This window comes from Amia ocellicauda, chromosome 9, assembly GCF_036373705.1.
Source record: "Amia ocellicauda isolate fAmiCal2 chromosome 9, fAmiCal2.hap1, whole genome shotgun sequence".
Taxonomy (NCBI): Eukaryota; Metazoa; Chordata; class Actinopteri; order Amiiformes; family Amiidae; genus Amia; species Amia ocellicauda.
Window position 1 is genome coordinate 12,749,471 of NC_089858.1, and position 27,023 is coordinate 12,776,493.

The window sequence follows — 27,023 nt, forward strand, 5'->3', positions numbered from 1 at the left end:
CTGACATGTTTCAGTTTGGGGCTGCATGTTATTTAATTTGAAAAAGTGAATTCTGTTTGGAGAAAACATTCTGCAATTTTAGGTTTTCGGTACTTAATAAATGCATCTCTCACAATACAATACAGCTATTAAAAGAAGGATCAAGAAAAGAAAAGCACAAACAGGACAACCTGTATTTTTAGGATACATTTCAAAGGAAACGCATGTTTTAGTGATCTCTGGCTGCGTCGTATGTGCTGCCCCCTGGTGGTCAGTTCAAACACGACCCCCCCTCCTCCTCCTGCGAAAACAGCTGTCAAAACCGAGACATGCGCATTCCGAATAAGGAAATGACGTAGCGAGAGAGCCATGCGGACGGCGCTGCCGGGGAGGCTCGGTGGGGGAGCGCCGGTGCACGCAGTCAGCTGGCGGCGCAGTCACGTCCGCAGTTGTGTGCGTGTGCGGAGGAGATCAGTGCGCGCAGGACTCGCTCAGAGGAGAGGTGAGCTGCACACGCTGTCTGCTAGCGGTGCTTCCTGACCCGGGGGGTCGGGGGTTAGCATTGATCGGTTACTTTAGAGCAAAGGAAGGAGACAATATACGCATCTGTATAGCGCTGTTATTTGTGTGCGTGTATATATATATATATATATATGTGTGTGTGTTTTAACTAGTGCAGATACCTGCAGTGGCTTGGACAGCTGTTGCCCCTTCACTGCTATAAATAGACACTCGGATTCCTTATATAGTCTATCGGCTGACTGACTTTCTATAACTTACTGATCGCTCTCTTCTCACGTATGCCACTGGTTTCCAGTTTGTAACTTAAGGTTTAAAATCTATAATATTCTCTTTAACTGTACCCTCTACAGTGTTGGGTGTTGTTATTATGATGATTAAACTGTTATTATTATTGATTATCGTTTGTGAACAGTGTTTGAATGCACCTTCTTGTTTCAGTTTGAGTGCATTATTATTAGGGATGTGGATTTAAATGACGGTGTTGGCTCTTGCGCAGGTATGTCGGGGCTTGTGATTGCTACAGTCAGTCAGTCTGTAGTGCAGCAGTCCTGGAAAGCGCAATAGCAGTCGTGAAGCCAACTCCACTCCTCCCGTGTAAACAGTCTTGCTCCCGGGTTTGATTGGATCGGGATTGGTGTGCCGGTGGTTCCGACTTCTTGAATCCTCGCCAGGCTTCTTCTGTTGTCTGATGTCTGTAGTCAGATTGTTGATTTTGGTGCTTTTGTTTATACATTATATATAATATCCAGCAACCCCTGTTAACTACCTAACTATAGACAGAGAGAGAGAGAAAATGAGGATGACAAAATGGAGAGACACTGAGTGCAAAAGTAGAGACCGACATTCTGAGTAGATTTTGAGAAAGTCAGAGAAAATGAAAGGCAGACTTGGCCTGAGAGAAAGCGAGAGAGACCATGCGTCTTCGTGTTGTGATTCAAAACCAATAAATCTGTTTGCCTCTCTGACCCTGTGCACTTTGACCCTTGGCAGGCAGCATGGGGGACGTGGTGGAGGATGAGAGCACCTTCTACTCCAAGGCAGAGCGCTACTGGCAGGAAGTGCCGCCCACAGTGGACGGCATGCTGGGAGGATATGGCAGCATCTCCAACATCGACATCAATGGCTCCCGCAGATTCCTCAAGAGATACCTGGGGGTGCGTGTCCCTGACAGCACAGACAGACTGACAGACTTACTGACACACAAACTCCCACACAGAGGGACGAATAGACAGACAGGCGCCCAGGTGGACTCGCAGACAGACATTTAGACACATCAGATTAACCACTCTCCCCTCCCCCTCCCTGCTCTCTCTCCTGTCTCCCACCACCTCCCTCATTCCCACCCCACCATACTCACACCCCCTCCAGGAAGGTCCGGATAAGACGGGTACGAACTGCGCTCTGGACTGCGGCGCTGGAATCGGCCGCATCACCAAGAGACTGCTACTGCCGCTGTTCCGCACGGTGGACATGGTGGACGTGACGTCTGAATTCCTGGACAAGGCACGCAGCTTCCTGGGGGAAGATGGTCGACGTGTAGACAACTACTACTGCTGCGGCCTGCAGGACTTCCAGCCCCAGCCGGGCCGCTATGACGTCATCTGGATCCAGTGGGTCATTGGTGAGTCCCGAGGAGTGGGCGGGGAAACACGGGTGATACGCAATGCACACTCAATGCAGACAGACACATTGGTTCCTGCTGTGCACATGCGCACACACTGCAATCACACTCCAAGTCAGTCAGCATGTAGGTCGGTTGATCTGTCAGTGTGCTTGTTTGTATGTGTGCGTGGAGTCTGGTTAGGGGACCTTAAACACAATAAATAATTGTCAATAAACACAAAAAGCAAATTTGTAAAAGTAGGCAATAACCAGCTAACACAAACGTCAAGCAAGAACCACAGTGAGCCACCTATAACTACCTGCCTCCTCCCCTACCCTCCCCTGGCAGGTCACCTGACAGACGAGCACCTGGTGTCCTTCCTGCGTCGCTGCCGGGTGGGCCTGCGGCCGGGGGGGCTGGTGGTGGTGAAGGACAACGTGGCGCACGAGGGGGTGGTGCTGGACGAGGTGGACAGCAGCGTGTGCCGGGACCTGCCCACGCTCCGGAGCCTGGTGCAGCGGGCCGGCCTGGAGGTGCTGCAGGAGGAGAAGCAGGAAAACTTCCCCGACGAGATCTACCAGGTCCAGACGCTGGCCCTAAGATAGACCGATCGAGGGGGAGGTGGGCAGGGAGGGGGCAGGGGTGGTTTGAGTTTGCTGCGGCTGTTGGCTGTGGAGTTTCAGAAACACACATGAGCAAATTGTGTGTGTGTGTGTGTGTCTGAGAATGAGAGTGTGTATGTGTGAGAGATTCAGTATTTGTGTTTGTGTGAGGGACACCCTTGGGCCCCCGGCATTCAAGCATGAGGCCCAGGAATGCACTTCATCCTTGAAGGATGACTGCACTGTGGCACCCAGGCCACAGGGCAAGAGAGATGAGGATGATGATGATGATGATGATGATTACTGGTTCCGTGATAAGACGGTTGTGGGGAGAAGGGTTTCTACCGAGCGCTGTGACTCTTTGACTTATATCCTGGACTGAGTGGGATTTAAATTATTGACGCAGGCATTGGAGAGGAAAAAAAAAAGCAAGACGGAAGCAAGAACCAACGATCAGACGGGAGAATATTGTTGATGGTCAATGCCATGTTTCTTCTCTTCCTATTTTTTCTTCAAGCAGTGAGTTTTGAATGTGCCTAGAAATACAACTTTTACATAAACTACTAAGTGCTGTGGTGTTGTATTTGTTTATTTATCTATCTTTCTAAAAAGTATTTTTATGTATAACCAACCAACCTCCCTCAACCCCCACCCAGACAACACACACAAAAAATGACATGCAGAGTTCAGTCATATGTCTTTAATTCATAGAATATGTTCAGAATGCCAGGGATATCGCTGTGCTCAACAGGGATCAATTTGCAACAATGTGGAGAGATTTAGACAGACAGACAGACAGACAGGAAAAGTCAGTCAAACAGAGAGGCAGTCGTTATCAGACAGGCAGACAGTCAGACAGATGGGCAGGTAGTCAGATACAGATACTGTCTGAGCACAATGGTAAATTTCCTAATCTGGCCCACAGTCTGTATGTACTGTCTGTGTGAATGTATACACAGGCCCATGCAGACGCACCTTGGCACCTTGTTCAGGCAGATGCTGGTCCTCGGCCTGCCTGTTATAAAGCACGTTTGGCAGGAATATAAAAAAACAATGTTCGAGTGTCCGTCTCTGAGGCACCAAACCCGCTTCACTGAAGTTTTAACCCTTTGCGTGCTCCCTGAGCTGGAGCCTCGGGTTCAACACTGAAGCCGGTACAAAGCAGTGCAGCATGATATGCCAGGTGAGGTTCTAGCCCCTGTATCTGAGACTGAACAGACACCCCACCCCCATCTGCAGACTATAGGGCTCATCATCTGCTCAATCACTGTGTTGCCATGTAAGTTTACCACACTCACACACTACTACACAGACACACACACTCTCATACACTCATACACACACTTCCTTGTGTCCCCCTATACAGCCCCTGCCCCCTCTCAGCGCAGGGTGCGGTGGGGGCGGAAGCAGTCCAGCCCCGGGGGAGGGGCGTAGGTGCGCTCGGGCAGCACAAAGTCCTTCAGCCTCTCAGGCAGGGGCAGGAGGGTGGCCTTGTGCTCCAAGGGGGGGGGCAGCAGGCAGCGGCGCACTGTGGCCCTGCAGAGCTGGCGCAGGGCTGGGGGAGCCATCTCCCTCCCTGTCTCTCGGAGACGCCCGCACAGCTCTCGCAACTTCTTCCAGCTGGGGTCCCCCTCCTCCTCTTCCTCTTCTTCCTCCTCCTCCTCTTCTTCTTCTTCCTTCCCTTCCTCCTCCAGCTCTGAAGCCCCAGCCTCGAACCCAAGCCCAGTCCCAGAAGGCGGAGGCAGGGAGACGGAGGGGTCTGAGGCCTGGGCCAGCTCCATCAGCAGCTCAGCCTGGCTCAGGAGAATGGTGGCCGGGGAGGAGGAGGAGAGGGAGTGGGGGTGTCCTTGGCTCTCCCGGAGCGCGGTGCGGAGGCGGTGAGCCATGACACTGTATCCACTCCAGCAGGGGGCGCCATGCAGGGAGCAGCGGAAACTGGCGCCGCTCTGGAGCAGCAACACAGCCAGCGGGAACAGCAGGTCGAAATGCTCCAGGCAGGTCTGGGTCAGGCATGCCTCTCCTGTGTCTCCCCCTCCCTCCTCTACATCTCCACTCTCTGTGTCCTGCTGCTGGCAAAGGCAGCGGGACGGGTCAGCGCCATGTGCCAGCAGCAGCCGGGTCGCCTGCAGGCAGAACCCCCCAATCGCGGCTGCCTCCTCCGGCCCCCCCTCCAGGGCCTCCCTCACCAGGAACACCAGTGGAGACAACACTGACTCCCCCTCCGACGTTACTGCTGTGACATCCGCCCCTGCATGGAAGAAAGGAGGAGGGGGAGAGGAACGGGAGAGGTGAGAGTTGAGGAGTGAAGAGAAAGAGTGAGGAGAAAGTGGGGAGGGGGGAGGGAAGAAAGAAGGAAACGAGGGTAAGAATGTGCTATAGCCGACAGTTAAAACCCTCAGTAAACTGCGCTGCCACTGTTTTACAGCCTGTGTCTGAGTGGGTGGGTCTGTCCCTGAGTGGGTGGGACTACCTCTCTCCAGGAGCAGCTGGATGCTGTCAGTGTTGTCGACAGTGACGCCATCGCTGCTCGCTAAGGCATGGAGGAGGGCTGTCTTTCCTGAGAGAGACAGTGAGAGAGATGACATCACAGTTGAGATGGCATAGAGTCGGGTGGAGTCAGTGAGCACAGTCAGGGTGGTGTAGAGTGGGTTTGGCGTACCGTTCTTGTCCCTGGCGTTGACATCAGCGCCCAGGTCCAGCAGAGCACGCAGGCAGGGCAGCCTCTCGGCCTCCTCACTGCCCAGGTCTAGGGGACTGCTCTCGTGAATCTGAGAGAGAAAGTGGGGAGGGGAGAGACGGAGGAAGAGAGGAAGAAATGGAGAAGAAGGGTTGGAGAGGAGACGAGAGAAAGATAATAACCGTGAGTAGAAAGTAAAAGAGAGAGGAGGGGAGGGAAGGAGCAACAGACAAGAAGAGACAGAAACTCTACATTAGCCTGGCAAATGACACTCACGGGAGCAAGACTGAGGATTAAACAACTGACTAGATATTGGCTATTGTCAGGGGTGCACTGGGCACAGGTGTCAGGTGACCCCGGGGACAGTCTGAGAGGCAGATCCCAAGGCTGGCGCTTTCTCACCCGATCTCTCTTGTTGACATCAGCTCCGTGTCTCACCAGCGCCTCCACCATCCCCGGCTGGGCCCTTAGCACCGCAATGTGCAGTGGGTTGTAGTAATTCACAGGGTCTGGAACACGGAACACAGCCATGGATTCTACTGGAACTGGAATTTATTCTGTTTTGTTGTGCTGAGTTAGGCTGGGCTGTATTTGAATATTTTGTTGTGCTGTACTGGAGTGGACTGTGGCTCTCCAGGACCCTGACTGCATTAAAGAAACCACACTGCCCACTTCCTTGCGTTTCATTTCTTCAATTTTACATTAACTCCTCATTGGGAAATGAGGAAATAATGTGACCCAAAAAAACAGCACATTAACATGGCTGTGAGAAATTAGGACGTTTTTAATAATGTGTTTAGGAGTCCCGGTGTTTAATGCCCCCCACCCCTCGAGGCTCCACTCACCCTCAAAGTTAAGGTCGGCGCCATATCGCAGCAGAACCTCAGCGGCCCAGACCAACCCAGTCTCTGCCACCCGGAACAGCGCGCAGCTCACGCCCTCCTGGAACACGCTCGACTGTGCCTCCTGCTCCAGCAGCTCCACCAGGGGGCAATGGAGAGCAGCATCCTCCACAGCGGCCCTGGGGACAGGGACAGGTGGCATTAGAACACAGACTGGGGCTTGGACAGGCAGGCTCAGGGACACACAGATGGATACAGGTACACAGAGCGACACAAAGGGAAACAGGTACCCCCCTCCTCACCTGCCCTGTGCATTCCCCCCCACCTCTGCACCCGCAGCACTAAGGATCTGCTCCACCAGGGGCTGATATTCGTACTGGATCCTGCGGAACCCGTGCAGGAACGGCATGGTCACGCCCAGCTCCACACACCAGTGCACTGCAGCCAGCCGCCACCAGCTACTGCAGCCTGGAGAGAGGAGCAGCAGGAAGGGGAGACAGGCAGAAGTAAGTGGAGACCCAAGAAGACAGGAGAGAAGATAGGGGGCGGGGGGCAAGTGGAGGGAACAAAAGAGAACAGACAGGAGAACAGGATATGAAAGAAAGGGAGGGTTAGGAGAAAAAATGGGGAGGAGGAGAGGACAGGGGATAGGAAGAGAAGAATAGGAGGAGAGATGGGGAGAGAAGACAGAGAGATAGGAAGAGAAGGAGAGGGGGTTAGAGGATGTCCTGTGATTTCCAGAGACAGGAGATCACAACCAGAAGACCTTGAAGCTACTGTGGGAATGTATGAATCCATGTATTTTGTAGATCATTTCTTAATGCAGTGTGAGAGAGGGGCAGTGTGAGCCGAGGTGAGGCAGACGCTGTGGCAGATATGACTTATCACTCCGGCACAGCCAGGAGGGAGTCTGCCAGGCAACACGGGAAAGCTGTCTAGATGGAAAGTTAATCAATTACGACTATGTGTACGGAAGTAAACGACGTAAGCCAGCGGCGACCAAGCACCTTAGTAGTCTCCAGACGAATAATAATAATTTACGCTCGTAGCAATTTATTAAACTGTAAGACAAGACGACGGTCTGACATCGCCGAGTCCCTTTGTTTGGGATCTGTTCTGCCTGGCCAATCTACGCAGTTTACGTGAAAAATGCACGTACACGGCTAAAATTGCGCTTATTGAAAAACTTCAGTCTGCGATCAATGGGCAGATATCTTCATCGGCATGTTTCACTTACGCGAAGGCAATCCGCGCTCTGTTCAGCTGGGTTTCGATCATTTTTCCAGTAAAGATTTTATTGACATTTTACACGAGTGGAGTAGCCACCCTTGTTATGCAATTAACGGAGATTAATTGTACTTAATTATCACAATAGCTGTTTAATGGAGCTACAAGTACACAACAACTTACCAGAGGTACGAGCCGGAAGCGAGTGTTGCAGCTTTAGGGGCGAGCGGCTTTTAACCGGACGTGCGTCACGAACCAATCATCGTGCGTCTTTGGCTAATATATTAATTTATTCACAGGCACCGCTCACCTTATTGGGTGGATTCACTGGTAGTCGTTTTTCGAGGCGGAAATGCGCTACACTTTCCCACTCTGACAGCTTAAACCCGCCCTCATCAACGTGTACCAACTCACGCACACACACACACCATTATAACACATCAGTTTTATTGATGGCTTCCCTTCCCCCTGACAGGAGCAGTAACCCAGCAGTGGACCCAATAATAATAATAATAATAGAAAATGGTAATGCAAAAGATAAAAACAAAAAAAAAGTCCGGTAGTGTCTTCCTGTTTAGTCAGTAGACGCTGCATATGCTGTATCAATCCCCATCACTGATGCCCATGATCTGAATGGGGAATCTGTATGTGTGTTGATCTCACAAAAGCCCCAAAAGACGATTCAGTCCAGGTGGAACCAGTGCAGTCTGTTTCTGTGTCCCCCAGTGAAGTCCAGTGTGCTCCCCTCTTTCTCCAGCTCCCCCTCTGTCCAGTCCGACTGGCTCAGGACCATGTCTCGGTCTGGAAGCGCCCCTGTCTCTCCAACTCCTGCAGCAGCTCCTCGGCCTGCATGGCGCCCAGGCCCCCCTGAGACTGGAGCACAGCACTGACCGCCTCGGACACTGCGGCCGGCATCTGCTTTGCATTGCTGAGAGTGGGGAAAAAGGGAGTGAGAGAGTGGGGGGGGGGAGAGCCAGAGAAGGTATTTAGTTTGTTGCAGTTGCGGCCTAGTGGTCAGTGTGCAGTGGTCTGTGTCCGCCCGGCCTCAATCACCCTGCGATGTAGAAGTGAGCGTTCCTGTGAGCGAGCAGCTCCCATAGCAGCTCTGCCTGCTCTCTCACACGATGCTGTACATACACCTTTTCCCCCTGCAGAGAAAGGGAAGCAGAGAGACAGTGGTTTACTGACATTGTATTTTATTGTAATGCAATACTGTACCATCAGTACCTTCTCTTTGCGTCAGTCAAAGTGTGTGTGTGTGTGTGTGTGTGTGTGTGTAGAAGTGTGTCTGTATGTGTTTGTCAGTCTAAGAGAGTGTGTGTGCACACGGACAGACTGACCTGGTCTCGGGAGAAGGCCGTGAACAGTGTCAGTCCACCGGACCTCTGTAGCTCCTCCCACTCCGAACGGCAGTAGAAATCGGCAGCTTGCGAGCGACAGCCAAAAAACAGCACGTTCTCTGAGATGAAAGAGAGAGCACCCGTGAAGAGAGATGAAAGAGGGAAGATAGGGACAGAGAGAGAGAGTGTGGAGGGGGAATGAAGAGACACAGAAAGACAAGAACTCAGAGAAGCAGAGAAACACAGATAGTGCTGTTGTGGTCAGTGCACTTACCTGTCCCACCCTGGGTTATCCTCTCTTGTAGGGCAGCTCTGAAGGGCGCCACCCCTGTCCCAGGCCCCACCATGATCACGGGGGTGTCTATGGCGCTGGGAAGCCTCAGTCCTCCTTTCTTCACCCACAGAGGCACGTGTACCTCCCCTGCACACAATAAAAAGGTCAGACAGAGACAGCAGGGGAACAAAGCACTGAGACACACAGCAAGTAATTATACTGCAGCTACGAGTGTGTCTGTGTGTGTGTGTATATATCCCTCCTCACCCTGTGTGGGGTCTAGTCCTGCCAGCCAGCCAGAACACAGTCCCTTGCGCGGCCGCACCAGCCGGGTCCGGTACTGAACCACTGCTACCAGAATCTGCAGTCGACCGGGGTGGACCTGTGGCAGACAGAATGGGGTCAGGGTCAGGCCAGCAGAACCTTGAAGAGTGTGACCTTCAACCTTTCCATTAGATCCTATTCTGGCTCAGGTGACCACCCTTTATACACCTGTGTAAGGATACAAATTTTCCATCTTACAAAACTTCCCAGGCCTAGTCCCTTTTGTATTGTATTGTTTTAAATTAAAATGGTGCTGTTGGCTGCATGAAAACAACCTCTCTCTATTTACCTCTCAACCTCTCTACCTGTAACACGAAGGCAGTGAAAGTGCTTGAATGAATGTAAATGTGTTCTCCTCTGTCTGTCTTGCTCGATACACATGGCATAACTTCCAAGGGTCGGCTGCCTGGCGCTGGTTGATGACGTTACTGCGGCACTTACATCTAAGTGATGTGGTGACATGCCTGTGTTGTTAATTCGTGTCATTCCTAAAAATGGGATGGGTAGTCAGCCTGGGGAAGCTTTGTGCCCTGCATCAGTCTTCTCACCAGTGGGGAGGAAGCGATGGAGAAGGAGCGCGGAGAGATTTCGGGGAACAGGTCCAGCAAGTATTCCACCTTCAGGGCTGCCGTGGTGTGGGGGAAATCTGTCAGGACCTGCAGGAGACGGGATGGAGCACAACAATTTACAACAGCGCCCCCATAAGGCTGGGAGGACCAGTGTCAGCAGTACCCCCTGACCTCACCTCGATGGCAGTAAGCAGTGATTGGACCTCACCTCGATGGCGTTGCGGCGCGGCCGGTTGCAGTAGCTGTGCAGCTCCTCCTGGCCCTGGGCCGAGCTGAACTCCGCCAGCTTGTCCCTCTCCAGCCCATCGCTGGCGAAGCCCCACAGCAGCTCAAAGAAGGAGCGGCGTGGCACGCTGCCCACGTCCAGGAAACTCTCCAGCAGGTACTGCACAGAACAGGGCTGGGGCAGCCGTGGAGGTACCGGGGCTACAGGCCGATGGGTGAGGAGTGAAAGGTAGGGTGTAAAGGGTTGCGCACATATAAACACAATACAGACAGACAGAGACACTGTCAGAATCAAACACATGGTGCCCACACAGTCTCGCACCAACCACCCACAAAGATACCCCCCCGTGGCCTCACCGTTGCCTGTGGGGGTGAGGGTGAAGCGACGCTGTGGGTTGAGTCCCAGTAGCTGGCACAGCTGTTCCACATGGGCCCGGTCACTGCAGGGCTGAATCAGAACCACATCCCCTGCACTGAACCTGCCAGGAGCCGGGGTGGGGGGAGGAGAGAGAGAGAGCAGTCATACTCACACATTCTACCTGCCTCTGTCTACTATCCTGCACTGATTCCAACTGAACACTTGTCCAGCTTTCTATGTCTACAAGTCTATCTGCCCATTTGTCTGTATTTCTGTCTGCTTGACCAGTCTGTCTGTCTTTCTGTTACTAACTTCATGCCTGAGCCCTCAATGTCAAACTCGATGAGCCGCACATCCTGGAAATGCGAGGGGAGTGTCACTCTCTGATTGGACACCATCCTGGCCAGGAAGGGGTGGTCCCTGGATGGTGGGGCCTGGGGAGCTATGCCCCCATCACATGATAGGGTCTCTGGCTCCTCTGTGGCATCATCCAGAAAGTTGAAGACGTATCTCGGGGGCAGTCTAGGGGGAGACAATGGGCGGTGTAATGTTACACGTATGTTAATCCACCTCCCTCAACAGCAAATTACACTCTTAACGAGCAGGTTATTAACAAGGTTTAAAAATGTGCATGGCTGGCCCTCGTTTTGCTGCCAACAGCAACCCTAGAGGCCCTGGAGACTTACAGCTCATTCTCACTGAGCATGGTCACTCCGGCAGGAAGTGGGTACAGAGCCAGCGCCCTGTCCCAGAATGCAATGAGCCAGGGGTCAATCACGGCATCAGGGCTGGAAGACATAGAGACACAGATCAGCCCAGACGAAGACAGCCACAGCATCCCTTTTAGTCCAGACAGGAGCAGGGCAGCTCCAGTTTCACCCCAGGACAATCTCCCTCCCCTTCCCCCTCACCCCAGGTCATGCTGGTCATCTGCCAATCCCACAGGCAGCAGCTCAGTGGCCCCCAGCTGAAGCAGTCTTTTGTGCAACTTCTTGGCCACAAAATTAAACCTGAAACATAGACAGACAGACAGATGAGATGGACAGATGGAGGGACAGACAGAGCAGTCATAAGCCTGTGCAACATCACCTATGTGTGTGTGTTTGATTGTGTGTATTAGTGGGTGTGTGCACATGAGTGTGTGTGTCTGTTTCCACATGTGATTCTCTGTTTGTGTGAATGTTGGTGTTAGTAGGGGCAGGGGTGTTTCTGTTTCTCTATGTGTCTGTGTGTGTGTGCGCATGTGAGTATGCGTGTCCTCACTTGGGATAGGAGGAGTCTCCCAGGCCCAGCACTGCGCAGTCCAGCCGACACAGAGAACCTGCCGGCAGAGACTTCCGGAACAAGAACCTCCAGAAATTCTATCCACCAGTGGGAGAAGAGAGGGGAGGTCGGAGGGGACGCATAAAGAAGGATGAGAGAGACAGATCAGAGAAGACCTGAGGCACAGGATTGATGTGCAGTCAGCCTGGACTGAAGCAGTTCAGTGTGGGCGTATACCCGGCACCTGCCCTGTGGCATTTCAAGCAACCATACCTTCATGTTGTCTGGGGGGTCACCCTGCCCTGTGGTGGAGCACACAAACAGCACCAGAGACTCTGTGATAAGATCTGCCTGAGAGAGAGAGATAGGGAGAGAGCAGGAGAGAAAAAGAAGCATCAGGAGAGCAACATGGTCACAGCGCCCTACAGTTTGGACTGGACTGAATCATACACCCACCTCCCTTTCCTATCTACTAACCACATTGTAGCTGTCCAGTGCCTCCACCCTGACTTCAACCCGCCTCCTCTGGGCCTGTCGTCCAATCCGCTCGGCTGTGTCCTGGGCTGTCCCGGTCTGGCTGCCGTACAGGACCAATAGGGTGGGACATGACATGCTGGGGAGATACCAAAGGGATCCCAGAATCAAAGCAGGGTCAATCACATGACCGACTGACCAATCATTCCTTCCATTATTACAAGTTTTGTCTCTATCTTTGAACGTGTTCAATAAAATAACACATCAACCCTATCAAATACTATACTGACACTTAAAAATCTAAAAATATTTTTGTTCTGGTCACTCCAAAATATTTCTGTATGTAAACATTGAAAAAATAATTGAAAAACCGTTTCTGTTTCAAAGTTACAGAACACACATGGGCGTGGGGGGTTAATGCAAGGTCTGTCTCTACCCCTAACACGCATACACTGACGTGGAACCTGTAACTGTGGTCCACAACCGACTGCAATTGACTGAAGGAGCGACCTGTCAAACAGGGAGGCCACTTTGTGAGTGTAGCTAGCACACTGCAGCCTATTGCACACGATTCAGTTCAGTAGGTAGCACCAATACATGTAATTCAATTACAACCAGCTACTGTAACATGTTCTGCTACTTTCATCTTGTCTTGTTTGGAGGTTTATTTTTTAAGAGTTTCTGCTTATATTATTATATTACACAATCGTACAGTAAAATACAGTAAATTGTCTTATTTCATCTATCACAACATCAAGAAAACAAGTGTATGTGTCCAGCAAAAACAGCGATCCCAGCCTTAATACATTTGATTGGAAATTGTATATTACATATTACACCATTATCAAACATACCTGGTGTGCCTGTCCGAAGACCTTCAATCATGCAGCTAGAGACGTTATTCCGCCAGCGGACACAACCCGGTGAGCAACTGACTCCGAAGGACTACACGTTGCCGTAAAGTGGTTTGGTAGCGGGCGCTGCTGTGCTGCACCTCACTCGCTTTACGGTCGGGAGCGGGCATGTGTAAGCATCGGTATTCCGCTCGATTGTTTTGTTTGGATTACAGTGGCGTTTTTACGACAACAGGTGACCGGTCACCTGACTTTCTTTCTCTCTCATTCAGTAACAGGAAACGAAGTGGAAGTTGTGTGTTTCTATCTATCTGTGTGTATGTCTGTATATATATATATATATGTTTGAATGTGTGTGTGAGTGAGAGAGTCTGGTTTACTGCAACTCTCTTTGGAGGGGGAGTCAGCAGAGTGGAAGCAGAGGGAACAGAAAACGGGTGAGCTGACAGGTCCACCCACACAGGGACAGTGGAGACCCGGGCGGCACAGAGACTGCGGGACCCCTTCTTCTCGTCTCTCTGAGGGTCACTGCGAGGCCCGCCCGCAGCGGCGATCATGTTCGGGGCGGAAGATGAGGACGGAGACTTTTTGTCGCCGACGGGCGGGTGAGCGAGATCTGATTTATTGTAATATCACAGTCAATATTTCGTTTTCGTTTTAAGATTTAGTTTTTGCTTATGCACTCGGAACAGACACGAGCAACGGCAGCTAGTAAGGGGATGTAGTACATTGTTATTATTATTGATTGATTGATGCCTGAATGCATGCATGCAGCAGTTGCAGTACAAAAATGCAGGAATTGTTGTAAGTTAGGTCACCGTTAGTCGCTTGACACCAGCTACAGGGTGGGACACACATCGTGGCTTAAGTTGAACTAACTTTACAAAGCATATAGCTATACACACTGTACGTAGCGATTTCATATTGGGTGGTTGACAAGCTGAAAACGTGAGCTGCTTTAATTTTCCAGAGTGGTGTGTGTGTGGAGGGAGGGGTCTTCTTCCTGATATACATACTAGGTGAGATGGGGCAGTTTCATCAAATCTCTGCACAGCCCAGAACTGAAAGTAAAGGAGAGGGGAGGAGAGAGCAGAAATACAATAGAGAAATGGCAAAGAGACAGAGTGAGGAGGGTTGGATTCAGGCAGACACAGAGAGAGGAAAGAGAGGAATAAAGACAGGGTGAAGGAGGGAGTGGGACAATGGGACAGAAAGCTTCTAGTTGACAGTCCTGATTTCAACAACCGACTGGTCTTGCTAATAATAATAAAAATAGTTTCGGTGCATTGCGTTGAGTTGTGGGAATTTCCCTGCGCCTGTGTTTTGCAATAGATTGGTTAGATAGATTGGGGGGGGAGTCGTTAAGAGGATCGGTCTGGAGGTCCGAGGATGCACGACCACCCCTTCCCCAGGAGAAATGCAGTGCAGTGCAGTGCCGTGCTGTCGATTGCAGTGTGCGGCTGGACGCTGCTGCTGGTCTGCACACAGGACGAGAGCGAGGCTGCGGGCGCTGTGGTCTCTCCTCTTGTCACGAGTTGCGGGCACTGCCACCGACGACACGCTTCCTGACTTTCCTACTTCCGGGTTCCCTTTTTTGCAAAACCCTAGTTATTTTGTAATAAATACACCATACATTTAGAGATCTCCGATACTAACCCCCTCCGCTCCATCCCCCGTCGATCTGGCACCAGTGTCTCTGAGATGTCAACCTCCCACACAGACGCACACACGGTTTTCAACTACCCTGGTTTAGTGTACCCTGTCTGGGCTCACTCTTGTTGTTCTTCCACACTCCTGTTGACTAAACATCACTTGTGTGATAATCCTGAGAAGGCAATTAGCTAGTGGAGTGAGAGTGAGGGAGGAGACCTAGGAGGTGAAAGGGGGAGTGGTGTGGAGGGAGGCGGACTTATCATTCCTCTTGTGAATACTGTTTATTAGGTGAAAGTATTTTACATTTTACAGATAAAAACATTCAAAATTTTAATACTTGTGATTAAAAAAAATTAAAATCAATTACTAGAATCACTTAAAACATTTTAAAATCTCAAAGTGATTAAATTCAAAATAACTGAACATGTGCATAAAAAGAAAAACAAATGTGCTAAAAGCAAACCTGCTAACCAACAAAAAATGTCAAATACATTCCTCTTGTGAAGTGACTCTAATGAGAAGATTAGCCAAGGGATAGAATTCCTGTGTAGTGAATCTGATCAGGCAATTAGCCAGTGGACTGGATTCTCTGTGTCAGGGAGGGAGGGAGAGGGGGTGTTGAGGATCGAGGGAGGGGTAGCTTCTGAATCTTAATTCCTCTCACATGCTTGTAGTTAGGTGAGCTGGGTCCTGCAGCTGTGAGAGTTTAGGCTGCTGAGGTTTCTCTCTCTCTCTTTCTCTCTCTCCGTTTCGAAGCAGAGGTGTGTTTACAGGCTTTTGTATATATATCTCGTTTTTGTTTTGTTTGTTTAGTTTGTGGTGCTGAATCTGCTATGGAGGTGTGACCTGGGGTGTGGAGTGGTACACAGAGAGAGAGAGAGAGGAGAGAGCGAAAGAGAGTGAGTGAGTGAGTGAGTTAGAGTTATACAGAAAGGGAGAGAGAGAGGGAGAGATAGACAGACAGACTGACAAGACATTTATAGAGTGTGAGTGATACAGAGAAAGACCCAGTCAGAGAGAGTGAGAGACCCAGGGAGACCTGTGGAGGTGGAGTCGAGTGCAGTATCACCCGGGAAGCTGTAATGTCTGCAGTGTGGGACAACGACTACCTGTGGCAGGAAATCCAAGGGTCAGTAAGAGATGCACGCGGCGAGAGAGACGGGGGAGATGAAGAGAGAGTGATAGAGCGGGGGTAAGAGGAGAGGTAGATAGACAGAGAGAAGGGACTGTGGGCAAGAGAGAGAGAGTGAATAATAATTGTGATGTAGGAGCACAATTGGAGTGTGACTGTGCAATGGGAACACAATAGAGTTGTTTTGGAGAGAGGGAGGAGGTTTAACTGTCTCTTCTGTGCTGGATTCATTCAACTGTGGACTCTGACTTCACCTTTGACCCCTGAGCCTCACCCTAGGACACTGCCACTGTGATCTAGCGCTGCTCACATGACCCATAGAATAGAATGACTGATATTGTTAAGAATAAACTGTTTGTTTCGTTTTTTTCCTTCTAGACGAAAATGAGCAGTAACTGATGATACTGAGGGCAGGGTGAGCAGTGTGTGATTTGTTGTTATCCCCTGTATGTCTGTGGTTTCAGGGCGAAGCTAGCCTCCCTGTTTGGGCTGGACCAGGCCTCTAGTCAGGGCAACGAGTCGTTCCATTACACTGCCCCCAAGCAGCCGAAGAAAGGCATGGCCGGCACAGGTAAGGGAGACTGGGAGACAGACACACACACTGAGAAAGGCAGACATACAGTGACACGCAGCGAGACACAATGAGAGAGACTGAGACGCACACAGAGAAACTCTTTCACACTGAGAGGCACAGTCGAACTGAGAGACAATGGCACACAACAAGACACAACGGGAGAGATTGATACGCACTGACATCTATCTTGTCAGAGTGAGTCTGACGCCCCTGCTGCTGCCACTGAGGGGTTTCCTGTGATTGAAGCTTTTGTTCTTTTCAAGGTCCGCCCTCCCAGAAGCCAGCCCCTTCCCCCGGAGCTCCTGCCGTCTTATTGGCCACTGCAGTCCACGCCTTCCGATAGTGAGTACCAATCAGAATGTGGTCCAGGGTTTTAGGGGTTACCACATGTCCTGTCTCAATGCGTTCCTCAGGACACAATTTTAAAATGGACAATACAATGGTACAGACTAGCGCAGACACTGACATCACTTGCTGCGCTTGAGTGTTTCCTCATCTTCATGAATTGATGTTGGTCTGTTGGGGTGATGTCTAAATTCTTCGGGGGTGGGGCTCTCCAGGACCAGAGTTTTTTAGGGGCTGTAGCTCACCTGTCTGTGTGTGTGTGTGTGTGTGTGTGTGTATGTCCGTCCTCGTGTCTGTCCGTCCGTCCACCTGTGTCTGTGCAGTGTGAACGGGCAGTACATGAAGCAGGGGAAGCTGGGAGCTGCAGTCCTGGGGAACCACACGGCCAGAGAGGTGAGCTCTGACTTCACAATGAGTTTGATGTTGTTGTTATTATTATTAGTGGTGTTATTATTGGTAAACTGTTACTATTGTCATCCAAGTGCAGCTCAGTATATGATACCTCTCTCTTTCCCTCCCTTCCTTTCTCTCTCTCTCAGTATAAGATCCTACTGTACGCCAGTCAGCAGAAACAGGTGACAGCCTGTAGGATTCACCCAGGGTTCATCTTCACGGTGAGAGAGTGATACAGAGAAGGGGAGAGTGTGGGTGCAAGTGTGTGTGTGAGTAGGTGAGACTGAGAACGTGCACCTTTACATAATTAAAAATATATTTAAAACCTCTCTCCTTCCTTCCCAGGTCCAGCCTAGTAACTACGGGACATTTTACGATGATGTGCGGCAGAACTGGTCTGTGATGTTCGAGTCGGAGAAATCAGCCTGGGATTTCTGTAAGGAGGTGAGTGGAGGGAATGAGTATGGCAGTGTGGTGGGTGGCAGTGTCTGGGTGAAGGGGTGTCTGAGTGCCGGGCTCTGAGTTCTCTCTCTGTGCAGGTGTGTCTGGCGAAGGTGAACAGCACCCTTTGTCTGGAGACTGTGGTGCTGCAGGACCTGGCACTGGGGGAGGGGCAGGCCGCAGAAGCCGGAGACTCGCTGGAGGTGGCCTACACTGGCTGGCTGCTGCAGAACCTTGCCATTGGACAGGTAGGGAGACCGAGCCTTAGTCTGTGTCTGTGTCTATGTCTGCTTCTCTCTGTGTGTCTGACCGACCGCTTGGCCGTCTGTCTGTCTCTGCAGATGTTCGACTCGAACCTGAATAAGGACAAACTGCTGCGACTCAAACTGGGCTCAGGGAAGGTCATCAAGGTCAGGGAGCTCAAACAACAGCGTTGCCTCTTCTCGCCATCTTTCTCTCTGTCTGTCTGTCCCTCCATTCATCTATCCAGCTCTAAGGTCTCTGTCCATTTGTCTGTCACTCACTCACTCAAGCGCTCTATTCCTCTCACTCGTTCTCACACATGCTCCTTCCATCTCTCTTTCAAACACTGACTCCTTTTCCTTTCTGTGTCCATTTATCTGTCTCTCACTTTCTCCCTCTCTATTTCCTCCCCCTCTTTCTCTCTCTCCAATATGCCCCCCTCTCGGCTGCAGGGCTGGGAGGAGGGGATGCTGGGAATGAAGAAGGGAGGCCGCAGGCTGCTGGTCGTGCCCCCCACGCTGGCGTATGGAGCCCAGGGCGTCCCAGGCAGGGTCCCCCCCGACAGCACCCTCATCTTCGAGACTGAGATCCGCCGGGTACGAGAATTCCCTGTTAACCGATTAACGTTCGTCAGTTTGTATTTATTCTTTATTTTATTTTATGCTGATTTTAATTGATTCTGGTCTTCTGGGCCCCCAGGTGAAGTTTGGCAAGGACAGCGGGTCGGACCGTGCCAGCGCCGGCTCACGAGACTCTGCTGCTCCCTCCCCAGCCCCCAGCATGGACAGCCTGGGCCCTGATCCCGGCCTGCAGCCCCCCAGATCCAACTCTCCCAAACCTGGGTACAAGACACCTATCTAACCTGACTGACTGGCTGGTGGACTGTGGAATAACCATGGTCAGCAGCAAAGTGTTACACTGTAAAGCATGGAGAGCAGTAGGTGCCAAGAAGCCATGGACCAAAACTGTGTAAAACTCTCTTCCCCCTATCTCCCTCTCTTTCACTCACTGTCTCTCTCTCTCTCTCTCTCTCTCCTCTCTAGGGATCTACCCCTGCGTGCCAAGTCCAACTCCCTGAATGAACAGCTGACGGTGAGAGCCCTGTATATGTGTATATATACATATATTAGAAGTATATCCCTTTTCGATGGGGAAGGATAGTAGATGCTCAGTACAGGAACACTGTGCTGTACCTATGACATTCCGACAGGGCTGCTGTTCTAGAACTGCACTGAGCTCCACTTACACAGATGGTTTGGGATGTTAAAATGTAATTCTTTCAGTCAATATTTTTTGTCTCTCACATTAATAATAATAATAATAGTAATAATAATAAACTTTTCCCACCACAAGGTTCAAGGCTCTTCCCCTCACCAACAGTTAAACTAACAACAGCAACGCAATAAATAAAATGCAATAAATAAATTATAATGATATTAGTAAACCCACAATCACCGCAGAACCTAAGAGGTACAATAAATGGAAATTACAAGTGATGGAAAAGAATATGACATGTAGTACTTCATGCTGTGACCTTTCACAGAACCCTGACGCCACCAAAGCCAAGCTGATCTCCCGCATGGCCAAGATGGGCCAGCCCATGCTGCCCTTCCTCACGGGGGCGCCTTCTGGCCAGCCAGACTCCAGCGACTCTGAGTTGGAGGTGAGGGGCCCAGAGGGTGGGAGGGGGGACAGTAGGTTATTAAGTGAGACAGAGCTGCAGTTATCCTCTCTGGTCCTGGTGTAAACTCCAGTGTCTGCAGTTTTTGTTCATAAATTGCTTATTTGGACCTGCTTTTCTGAGTGACTGTCCAGCCTTCTGCCACTGGGGATCAGTTCAGGTGAAGGATGTGATTCATGATTTAAAGAGCTTGGTTGTGATGAAAACCAGAAAATGAAAATCCTCTCTCTCTCTTTCTTCGTCTCTCCTTCTCTCTGTACAGGACCCCAGTTTATCTCGAGGGAGGGAGCGGACCCCTGCCCCCTCCTCCCAGCCTGTTCCTATGGCAGCCGCCCCCCCAGCCTCTGCACAAGGTGAGTTGACCCGCTGGACTGCCCCCACACACGGGTACAATCTCTCCCACACAATATGACACCCTGGTCCATCACCTGTCCCTTCTCTCTGCACCGCCTCTGTGTAAAGTGCTCTACAGTTACACCTTACAGATATACTCTGGTGGAACTGTACTGTGATGACGACTACTACTACTACTACTACTACATCCATTATAAATGTTGCTGCTGCTACAACTAACATGCATTATGGCTACTAATACTTCTACTTCTACAGCCATTACTGCTCTTACTACTACTACTACTACTACTCCTCTTGCTAATGCACAACTACTATTACTACTACTACTAAGAATAATAATAATAATAATAATAAAAATAGAACCAGTGATAACTCATGAGGTGAATGGGCATAGCTTCCCATTCATTTCACTTTGGGAAAAAAAATTGAAAGAAAAGATCAACTTTACAACACCCCCTCCCGGTCTTCTCGTCTCCCACAGTGCCTCCTCTCCCACTCTCCGGGCCCCCAGCATCCTCCGCTGCCCTGCTCCCAGTCTCCATGACAGCTGCGCACCCCCAGCCAGTCATGCCAGGCTCCGCCCATGCCTTCCAGGTAGGCCACACCCAATTCCATGTCCATTGCTGCTATTTTATATATATATATATATATATATATATATATATATATAAAGCACTAAATTATATAATAGACGTGACAATGTCCAAATCCCCTGGTTTTTTTATTTTTTTCTTCTTGTCCTCATAGTCAGATGCAGCAGAGCAATTTTGATAGAGACCCCTTCTGTTACCAATCCATATCTTCTTCCTCTGGTCCTACTGCCTGTGTGATTGTGTTGTTTTTCCTCCCTCCTCCTAGCCCTACTCTTATCCCCTGCCCACTGCAGCCCCCTCCCAGTTGCAGACAGTGGGCCAGCTGTACTCCCAGCCTGTGGCGTACCAAGGTAGGGAAGCCACACACTGGTCACCTTTTGATTCTTACATCCTTGGTTGTAATTGTAACGGAGACCAAAACGGAAAGCATCATGGTTTTCTGGAGTGAGATTTAAGAGATTGATCTATTTATTTTAAATTAAGTTGTTAGTTAAAAAAAGGAATAGCAGTGAATGACAGAAGAAGAACTACAGAAATCATAAAAGTTAAGGGCATATATATTCCCAGCTGATGGTGTGTGTGTGTGTCCGGGGTGTGTGGGCATGTCTGGTGTCTGTCTGTGTGCGTCTGGTTGGCTGTCGTTTCCCCAGCCCCCAGCGATGTCACTTCCTTCCTGATGACAGAGGCACGGCAACACAGCACCGAGATCCGATTGGCTGTGGGGAAGGTGGCAGACAAGGTTGACCAGCTGGTTTCTAAGGTTAGTGTCTGTGCGTCTGTCTGTGGAAGGGTGGAGGGCGGGGAGGCATCAATTTGAGATTCGGACCCTCTTCGGCGGTGCTTTCCCTGACCTTTTACCTATGTACCTTCTTTGGCAGGTGGATGGCATACAGAGGCAGGGGGGCATGTCGCTGGGCCTGTCTTCTGTCTCCATGGACACTGCTATGATCATGCACAACATCCAGAGAATCATTCAGGTGAGTCCTGTGTATCCTGAACTCTGAAATGGCCTAAAGGTTATCTTTAGTTTGCGTTAGAATGAAGTTAAGTGATTCAATTAGGCTTGCATTTTGGTCAGGGTTAGAGTCCCTAGTAAACCTAGTATTATGCTAAGGTTGGGGTTGTTTTTCTACTGGACTAATTTAATTCGGTGTGGACTTGCAGGGGCCTGGGTTGAGATTGTGGTGTTGGCTGGGGTTGGAGTTCAGATTACTGTTGGGTGACCGGTCACCTGATGTAAGTCAGTGGTGTACAGGCAAGAGCTGTGGAGAAGAAGCAGTTTCCTCTTGCAAAGGTGCTGGGATGTTTTAATTCTCCCTCTTCCTCTCCCTCTGTAGGAGAATGAGTGTCTGAAGAAGGAGGTGTTTGAGAAGAGCTCTCGCGTTGAGGAGCAAAACCGGAAGATTGGGGAGCTGCTCAACCAGAACCAGAGGTCAGACTGATGCACTCAGACACTGACACTCTGAGACTGACACTCACACACTGTCTGTCCCTGTCTACCGGGCAGGAGGGTTTCTGACATCCCTCTCGGTGTGTTCTCTCCGTCTCTCCCTCAGGTATATGGAGCAGAGTAACCTGGTGCTGGAGCAGAGGACGGACTCTCTGAAGTCCAGCAGTGAGCAGAGCCACGCTCGCCTGCTGCAGGCCGAACAAGACAAGGTGACAACCATGCACAACACTCTTCACAATAGACTGCACACAAGCTGTACAACACTTTATAACACACACACACTGGACAAACACTACATTACTCCACACATGCACTCTTAAGCACTGCATACACACTCTACACTGCATACTGCACAGTTTGGGCCAGTGCTTTACACTACACTCAACACTGCTACAAACTGCCCATCTGCACACACACTGAATGTGAGGGTGACTGTGTCTGTCTGTCGGTCTGGGGCTGTGTGTGTTTGCACAGCACTGAAGGGCATCTTTCCTGTAATAATTTCCCACAACAGTAACATCTCTCTGCTGTTGCTGCTGCCTCTACTGCAGTTTAACCTGCCTGTTTGATTGCTCTGTGGGCTCCTATTTGTCTGCCTTCTCTTCCCAGCATGCACTGCAACGGGATCTGGGGTGGGACCAGGTGAGACTCTTTGCTTCTCCCTTCTTTGTCTCTCCAGCAGTCACTCATTTTCTCTCTCCATGCCTTCCCTCCATTCTGTACTTTTCTATTCCCTCTCTCTCTCTCTTTGGTGGCAGTGTGCAGTGTCTCAACCTGGTCCCCCCATCTCTCTCCATCTCTGTCTCCATCTCTCTTTGGTGACAGTGTGCAGTGTCTCAGTTTCTCACTCCACCTCTCTCTACCTTTCTCTATCTTCCATCCCTCTACCCTCCCTCCCTCTCTCCCCGTCTCAGGTGCGAATGACAGAGGAGCTCTCTGCGGCGACTGCACGGGTGTGTCAGCTGCAGCTGGAGGTGGCAGCTCAGCAGCAGAGAGAGGTGGAGTTGCGCAGACAGCTGAGCGCTGCCCTGCAGGATGCAGAGAAGAACTGCGCCCAGGTCAGCAGCCTGCAGGGACAGCTGGCAGGTATGGCACAGCACCATACACTACATTACACTGTGGTATAGCACACTAGACTGTAATACAGCCCAGCCCAGCACATGGCCTGGGGCCGGGGCTCCCTCCTCACTCTCTGCCTGTGCTGTGCTGTCCCCGCAGAGCTGGGCCAGGACAGGGAGGCCACGCAGACGCAGTTCCACACAGAGAAGCAGCGCAGGAAGGAGCTGGAGGGACGAGTGGCCGGACTGGAGGAGGAGCTGCAGGACCTACGCACACAGAAGGAGTGCCTGGACAAGGTCTGTGCCTGTGGGTCCCTGTGTCTCTCTGTGGGCCTCTGCATCTCTTTATCTCTCTAACTGTCTCTGTCCCTGTGTCCCTGCGTGTGTGTCCAGACGCTGGCGGAGAGGAAGCGTCAGTGGGTGGGCGAGCGGCAGCGCTGTGAGGAGGAGCTGGAGGAGCTGCGGCGGCTCGGCCAGCAGGAGGCTGACAGCCTGAGAGCACAGCTGCGCAGAGCCAGGACTGACCAGAGCAGCACACAGCAGGTACTACAGGGCGAGAGAGACGCCAGAGTGCTAAAATGGCATCAACATACAAAACCAACAAACAAAGAAATAACAAAAATAAAGTTTTTTTTTTTCCCTCTCTCTCTCTGTGTTTGTGTAGCTGTCGCAGCTGCAGGAAGAGCTGGAGCAGGAGTGGCAGGGGCGCTGCGAGAAGCAGCTGGCCGAGGCAAGAGAGCGGCATGGGCGTCAGCAGGCAGAGCTCACAGAGCAGAAGCAGGAGTTGGAGCACAGACTGGCACAACTGGAAGGCCAGGTGAGCATCACGCAGTGCAGCACTGGGCTGTGTAATGTGCAGTGTGTTTCGTGTTATGTAGGACTGTGATGTGTGTGACGCATTACTGTGCGGTGTGGTGTGTGTGTCTGCACTGTTGTGTATTGCAGTAGATGCTGCAGTGTCCTGAGTGCCCCTCTCTCTCTGCAGCTCTCTGCACTCAGACAGTCCCGTAGTACCGAGGACCAGCGGTTGCTACAGCATCAGGAGCAGGGGGAGGAGCTGCAGGCCCTGAAAGACAAGGTACAGACATGCCCACTGCCTGTCAGTCTCTCTCTCTCCATCATTCAAACCCCAATTCAAAAACAACTTAATAATCTTCCTCTCCCTCCCACTCTCAGTACTTTGCGCTGCAGCAGAGTGTGGTGGTAGAGCGGAGGAGGCTGCAGGGGAGAGTTGCTGAGCTGGAGAAGAAAGGAGCTGAACAGGGAGATACTGCTGAGGAGGTGAGGGAACACTGGGACAGACTGAGCGGCACTGGGACAGACCTGACAGTAAAAGTAAATGTCAGCCCTGACAACATCCTCTCTTTTCCCCCCACTCCCTCCTTCTCTCTGCAGGTGAAGCGTGTCATGAACAGTGTGTTCCAGTCCTTGCGGGGGCAGTTTGAGCTGCAGGAGAGCTACAGTGGGGGGACAGTGCTGGGCATCCTGGTCAACACCATCAAGGTACTGCCCAACCCTCACTGTCCACATCTGAGCTGGGCAGACAGACCCGCCTTGAGGCAGGCTTAGCACTTCCACTGTGTGTGTGTGTGTGTGTGTGTGCTGTTAATTTCCTCCCCTCTTGTTCTAGAGTGTGACCCTGCAGTCCCTAGCCCGGACAGAGGCAGCGCCAGGGGTCGGGAGCGAGGGGGAACAGGAAGAGGAGGAGCCAGCTGGGGAGGCACGGCCCACAGAGGAACTGCCCACAGAGGAAGTGCAGCAGAATGGGGAGGAGGAGGAGGAAGAAGAAGAAGAAGAAGAAGAAAAAGAAGAAAAAGAAGAGTGTGTAACACAGAAAATGCAGGAGAGTAAAGATGACACCCTCAAACAGGAAGAACAATCACAAGGAGAGGGGTTTAAGCAGGAAGAGGAAATGGCTGTGGAAGACCCCACAAACAAGCAACTGCAGGAACAAGAGGAGGAGGAGAAAACAGGACAGGAAGACTGTGTGAGAGACAAGCCAGCCAGTCAGTCGCTAGGGGAGGACGTGGGAGAGGAGGGGGGACCACTTCAACTTGGGGAGAGTCCACCTCCATTTCCTGTTCCAGGTCAGGGGTCAGAGCCCGTGGAGGAGAGAGGGAATGTGGAGACAAGCAGCAGCGAATACCACATCAACACCACCACCCCTCCCAGACAGCAGGGGGTGATGGGGGGTGCCCATCCCGGCCCCCCATCCCAGCCACCCCCCCAGCCAGGCAGCAGGGACAGGTGAATTCAGACAGGCAGGCTGCTCACCAACCACACACCTGGCCTGAGCTGGCTGCATTTTGTAGTCACAGTGCACAGACCTACCTGTACAGCTACTTCATCACTCTCCTTACTCCCTCACTCATTCTGTCTCTCTCATACTTTATCCCTCTCTCTCTCTCTCTCTCAGTTTACCCAAGGCAGAGGTGCAGACAGAGCCAGTGGCAGAAGGAGAGGCAAAGAGAGAGGAGGAGAGCGAAGGAGAGAGATTTTTCCGGCGCGCAGCCCCAACCAAGCCGCCCCCCCCGCCCCCAGAAGAGGAGGATGATGATCTGGTGAGGAAGGGTCTGAGAGGGAGAGGACGGGACAGGACAGGGGTTTACAGGGGTGGTGCTATGTGCCGTTTTTTCGTTAATTAGATGCGAGTTATACAGTTATAATTTTTGTTTGTGTATTTTAAAATGTATTTGTTTTAATGTATATACTTTTAAATAAACTAGGGCCCCCCTAACAAATACTGGATACGTTTATTGAACTGCGACCTGATTGGGTGACGCAGATAGTGTCCAATGGCCATGGGCTGTCCCTATTGGCCGAATACGCCCAGGACTCACCCGTGTTCTTGTCTGTGATTGGTCTCGCAGAGCCTGAAGGGGCGCCCCCCTCCCACCCCTTTGTTCGGCGATGAGGATGAGGATGATGATGACCTCAATTGGCTGGGCTGAGGGCACAGGAAGTGATGCGTGCCTCAACATGAATGATTGACAGCTGGGCTAGGCAACCACATAATCTTCCCGGCCTGTTGTGGAGTCATGTGACCTACGTTGACTAAACACACCAGGTCTGATCTGACAACCAAATATTACCCCGCCCCAGCACACCCCCACACCCTGCTCAGATGTTTCCCTGTCAAAATCTGTCCCCCTCCCTGCCAGATTCTGCTCCTATACAGACATCTCTTCCAAATACTGCCAGATTCTGCCCCCACTCCCCATACTCTCTCTGGTTGCTTGCCTGGTGGTCTGGAAGGTTAGCACTTTAAACAGCAGCAGCTGTGGACTGGACTAAACTGGGTGAATTATTAATTTAGGGACACGGAAAAAGTTTTAATGAAGAAAAAGAAAATCACCAGGGGATAAAAGTAGAATTCTGTGGATTTGTCGCTCATGTTGAAGACACCGAGGGGGGAGCTGTGAGGTGACAGTGACTATCTGCAGTCTGAACACAGGGCCTAACCGTTCCAATAACGGCAAACAAGAAGAACACACTGTCGGGGGGGGTTCTGTGTTTTTTAAATAAGCAAATAAATCACTCGCGTACTGAAGCAGCAGTCATTTGTGGGTTTTTCTTGTTTCGTAAATAAATAATTACATGCATCCTGTTGACAGCGCAGTGCTGGGATGGCTCGGAGGGAGGGGATGACACACTGTCATACTGGTTAGCAGAGTGGGAATCCCACTGTCTATGCCCTGTGGGCCTGTGCAGCCTTTCCCCCACAGTGGGGCGCAGGGCTGGTCCTGGGGCCCAGCTGGCCTGAGGGCTTCTGATGCAAGCAAGCAGTCCATTAGTTTATCAAGCCGAGTCAGAACTTTTGACATTATTTTAAATGGTTTGAAGATTTCAGGTTCAACACAAAGCCACTTGAATTCTCAGCCTTTTTTCTAACTAAACCCTTAAAAATAAAAAAAAGTTCAGTTAAGGTTTCAGATAAGTAATTCAGAGCTCAGCTGGTTTCTTTCTTGTTTCC

At 51.0% G+C, this 27,023-nt stretch overlaps 4 protein-coding genes across 9 annotated transcripts; 2 read left to right on the plus strand and 2 right to left on the minus strand.

The window, feature by feature from the left end:
* The first annotated feature begins 345 nt into the window (after positions 1–345).
* On the plus strand, positions 346–3,269 carry ntmt1 (N-terminal Xaa-Pro-Lys N-methyltransferase 1). 5 transcript variants are annotated; one of them, XM_066713178.1, is made up of 4 exons: positions 346–481; positions 1,492–1,655; positions 1,870–2,122; positions 2,453–3,269. In XM_066713178.1, exons 1-4 carry the CDS (start codon positions 349–351, stop codon positions 2,707–2,709), a joined length of 807 nt encoding a protein of 268 aa, XP_066569275.1. In that variant the 5' UTR covers positions 346–348; the 3' UTR covers positions 2,710–3,269. The 5 variants fall into 5 exon arrangements, with proteins under 5 accessions (XP_066569275.1, XP_066569276.1, XP_066569278.1 ...); XM_066713179.1 differs by having other exon boundaries at positions 2,465–3,269; XM_066713181.1 differs by lacking the exon at positions 346–481 and adding an exon at positions 504–606.
* A 122-nt stretch (positions 3,270–3,391) lies between these two features.
* Positions 3,392–7,687, minus strand: asb6 (ankyrin repeat and SOCS box containing 6). 2 transcript variants are annotated; one of them, XM_066713184.1, is made up of 7 exons: positions 7,636–7,687; positions 6,528–6,693; positions 6,229–6,404; positions 5,786–5,892; positions 5,366–5,474; positions 5,177–5,263; positions 3,392–4,954 (listed from the first exon to the last, which is right to left on the minus strand). In XM_066713184.1, exons 2-7 carry the CDS (start codon positions 6,632–6,634, stop codon positions 4,086–4,088), a joined length of 1,455 nt encoding a protein of 484 aa, XP_066569281.1. In that variant the 5' UTR covers positions 6,635–6,693; positions 7,636–7,687; the 3' UTR covers positions 3,392–4,085. The 2 variants fall into 2 exon arrangements, with proteins under 2 accessions (XP_066569281.1, XP_066569280.1); XM_066713183.1 differs by lacking the exon at positions 7,636–7,687 and adding an exon at positions 7,463–7,623.
* A 193-nt stretch (positions 7,688–7,880) lies between these two features.
* ndor1 (NADPH dependent diflavin oxidoreductase 1) lies at positions 7,881–13,246 on the minus strand. The gene is made up of 15 exons (XM_066713187.1): positions 13,134–13,246; positions 12,283–12,418; positions 12,079–12,156; positions 11,806–11,903; positions 11,454–11,552; positions 11,229–11,330; positions 10,855–11,064; positions 10,542–10,663; positions 10,168–10,385; positions 9,939–10,046; positions 9,334–9,448; positions 9,067–9,213; positions 8,793–8,911; positions 8,506–8,600; positions 7,881–8,380 (listed from the first exon to the last, which is right to left on the minus strand). The coding sequence occupies exons 2-15, from the start codon at positions 12,415–12,417 to the stop codon at positions 8,236–8,238; spliced, it is 1,791 nt and encodes a 596-aa protein (XP_066569284.1). The 5' UTR covers position 12,418; positions 13,134–13,246; the 3' UTR covers positions 7,881–8,235.
* A 151-nt stretch (positions 13,247–13,397) lies between these two features.
* LOC136758636 (FK506-binding protein 15) lies at positions 13,398–26,600 on the plus strand. The gene is made up of 29 exons (XM_066713185.1): positions 13,398–13,738; positions 16,383–16,489; positions 16,756–16,834; positions 17,161–17,230; positions 17,377–17,451; positions 17,576–17,674; positions 17,770–17,919; positions 18,013–18,081; positions 18,367–18,510; positions 18,614–18,756; positions 18,958–19,006; positions 19,458–19,577; positions 19,858–19,948; positions 20,431–20,543; positions 20,808–20,892; positions 21,193–21,302; positions 21,421–21,519; positions 21,880–21,974; positions 22,099–22,201; positions 22,907–23,078; positions 23,211–23,347; positions 23,444–23,593; positions 23,715–23,867; positions 24,036–24,128; positions 24,227–24,331; positions 24,446–24,553; positions 24,681–25,297; positions 25,467–25,611; positions 25,921–26,600. Exons 1-29 carry the CDS (start codon positions 13,689–13,691, stop codon positions 25,999–26,001), a joined length of 3,612 nt encoding a protein of 1,203 aa, XP_066569282.1. The 5' UTR covers positions 13,398–13,688; the 3' UTR covers positions 26,002–26,600.
* The last annotated feature ends 423 nt before the right edge of the window (positions 26,601–27,023 follow it).

What these genes read in the sequence shown, in the direction of transcription:
- LOC136758636 (XM_066713185.1), top strand. Translation starts at nt 13,689, where the DNA reads ATGTTCGGGGCGGAAGATGAGGACGGAGACTTTTTGTCGCCGACGGGC. An exon ending in TTTTTGTCGCCGACGGGCGG is followed by an intron (nt 13,739 to 16,382) that starts GTGAGCGAGATC and finishes CTGTGGTTTCAG; the next exon opens with GGCGAAGCTAGCCTCCCTGT. An exon ending in TCGAGACTGAGATCCGCCGG is followed by an intron (nt 18,511 to 18,613) that starts GTACGAGAATTC and finishes CTGGGCCCCCAG; the next exon opens with GTGAAGTTTGGCAAGGACAG.
- ndor1 (XM_066713187.1), bottom strand. Translation starts at nt 12,417, where the DNA reads ATGTCATGTCCCACCCTATTGGTCCTGTACGGCAGCCAGACCGGGACA. An exon ending in CGCGCCGCAACGCCATCGAG is followed by an intron (nt 10,047 to 10,167) that starts GTGAGGTCCAAT and finishes CGTCTCCTGCAG; the next exon opens with GTCCTGACAGATTTCCCCCA. An exon ending in GATAACCCAGGGTGGGACAG is followed by an intron (nt 8,912 to 9,066) that starts GTAAGTGCACTG and finishes CTTTCATCTCAG; the next exon opens with AGAACGTGCTGTTTTTTGGC.
- asb6 (XM_066713184.1), bottom strand. Translation starts at nt 6,634, where the DNA reads ATGCCGTTCCTGCACGGGTTCCGCAGGATCCAGTACGAATATCAGCCC. An exon ending in CAACGCCAGGGACAAGAACG is followed by an intron (nt 5,264 to 5,365) that starts GTACGCCAAACC and finishes TGTCTCTCTCAG; the next exon opens with GAAAGACAGCCCTCCTCCAT. An exon ending in CCAGCTGCTCCTGGAGAGAG is followed by an intron (nt 4,955 to 5,176) that starts GTAGTCCCACCC and finishes TCTTCCATGCAG; the next exon opens with GGGCGGATGTCACAGCAGTA.
- ntmt1 (XM_066713178.1), top strand. Translation starts at nt 349, where the DNA reads ATGCGGACGGCGCTGCCGGGGAGGCTCGGTGGGGGAGCGCCGGTGCAC. An exon ending in TCCTCAAGAGATACCTGGGG is followed by an intron (nt 1,656 to 1,869) that starts GTGCGTGTCCCT and finishes CACCCCCTCCAG; the next exon opens with GAAGGTCCGGATAAGACGGG. An exon ending in CTGGATCCAGTGGGTCATTG is followed by an intron (nt 2,123 to 2,452) that starts GTGAGTCCCGAG and finishes CTCCCCTGGCAG; the next exon opens with GTCACCTGACAGACGAGCAC.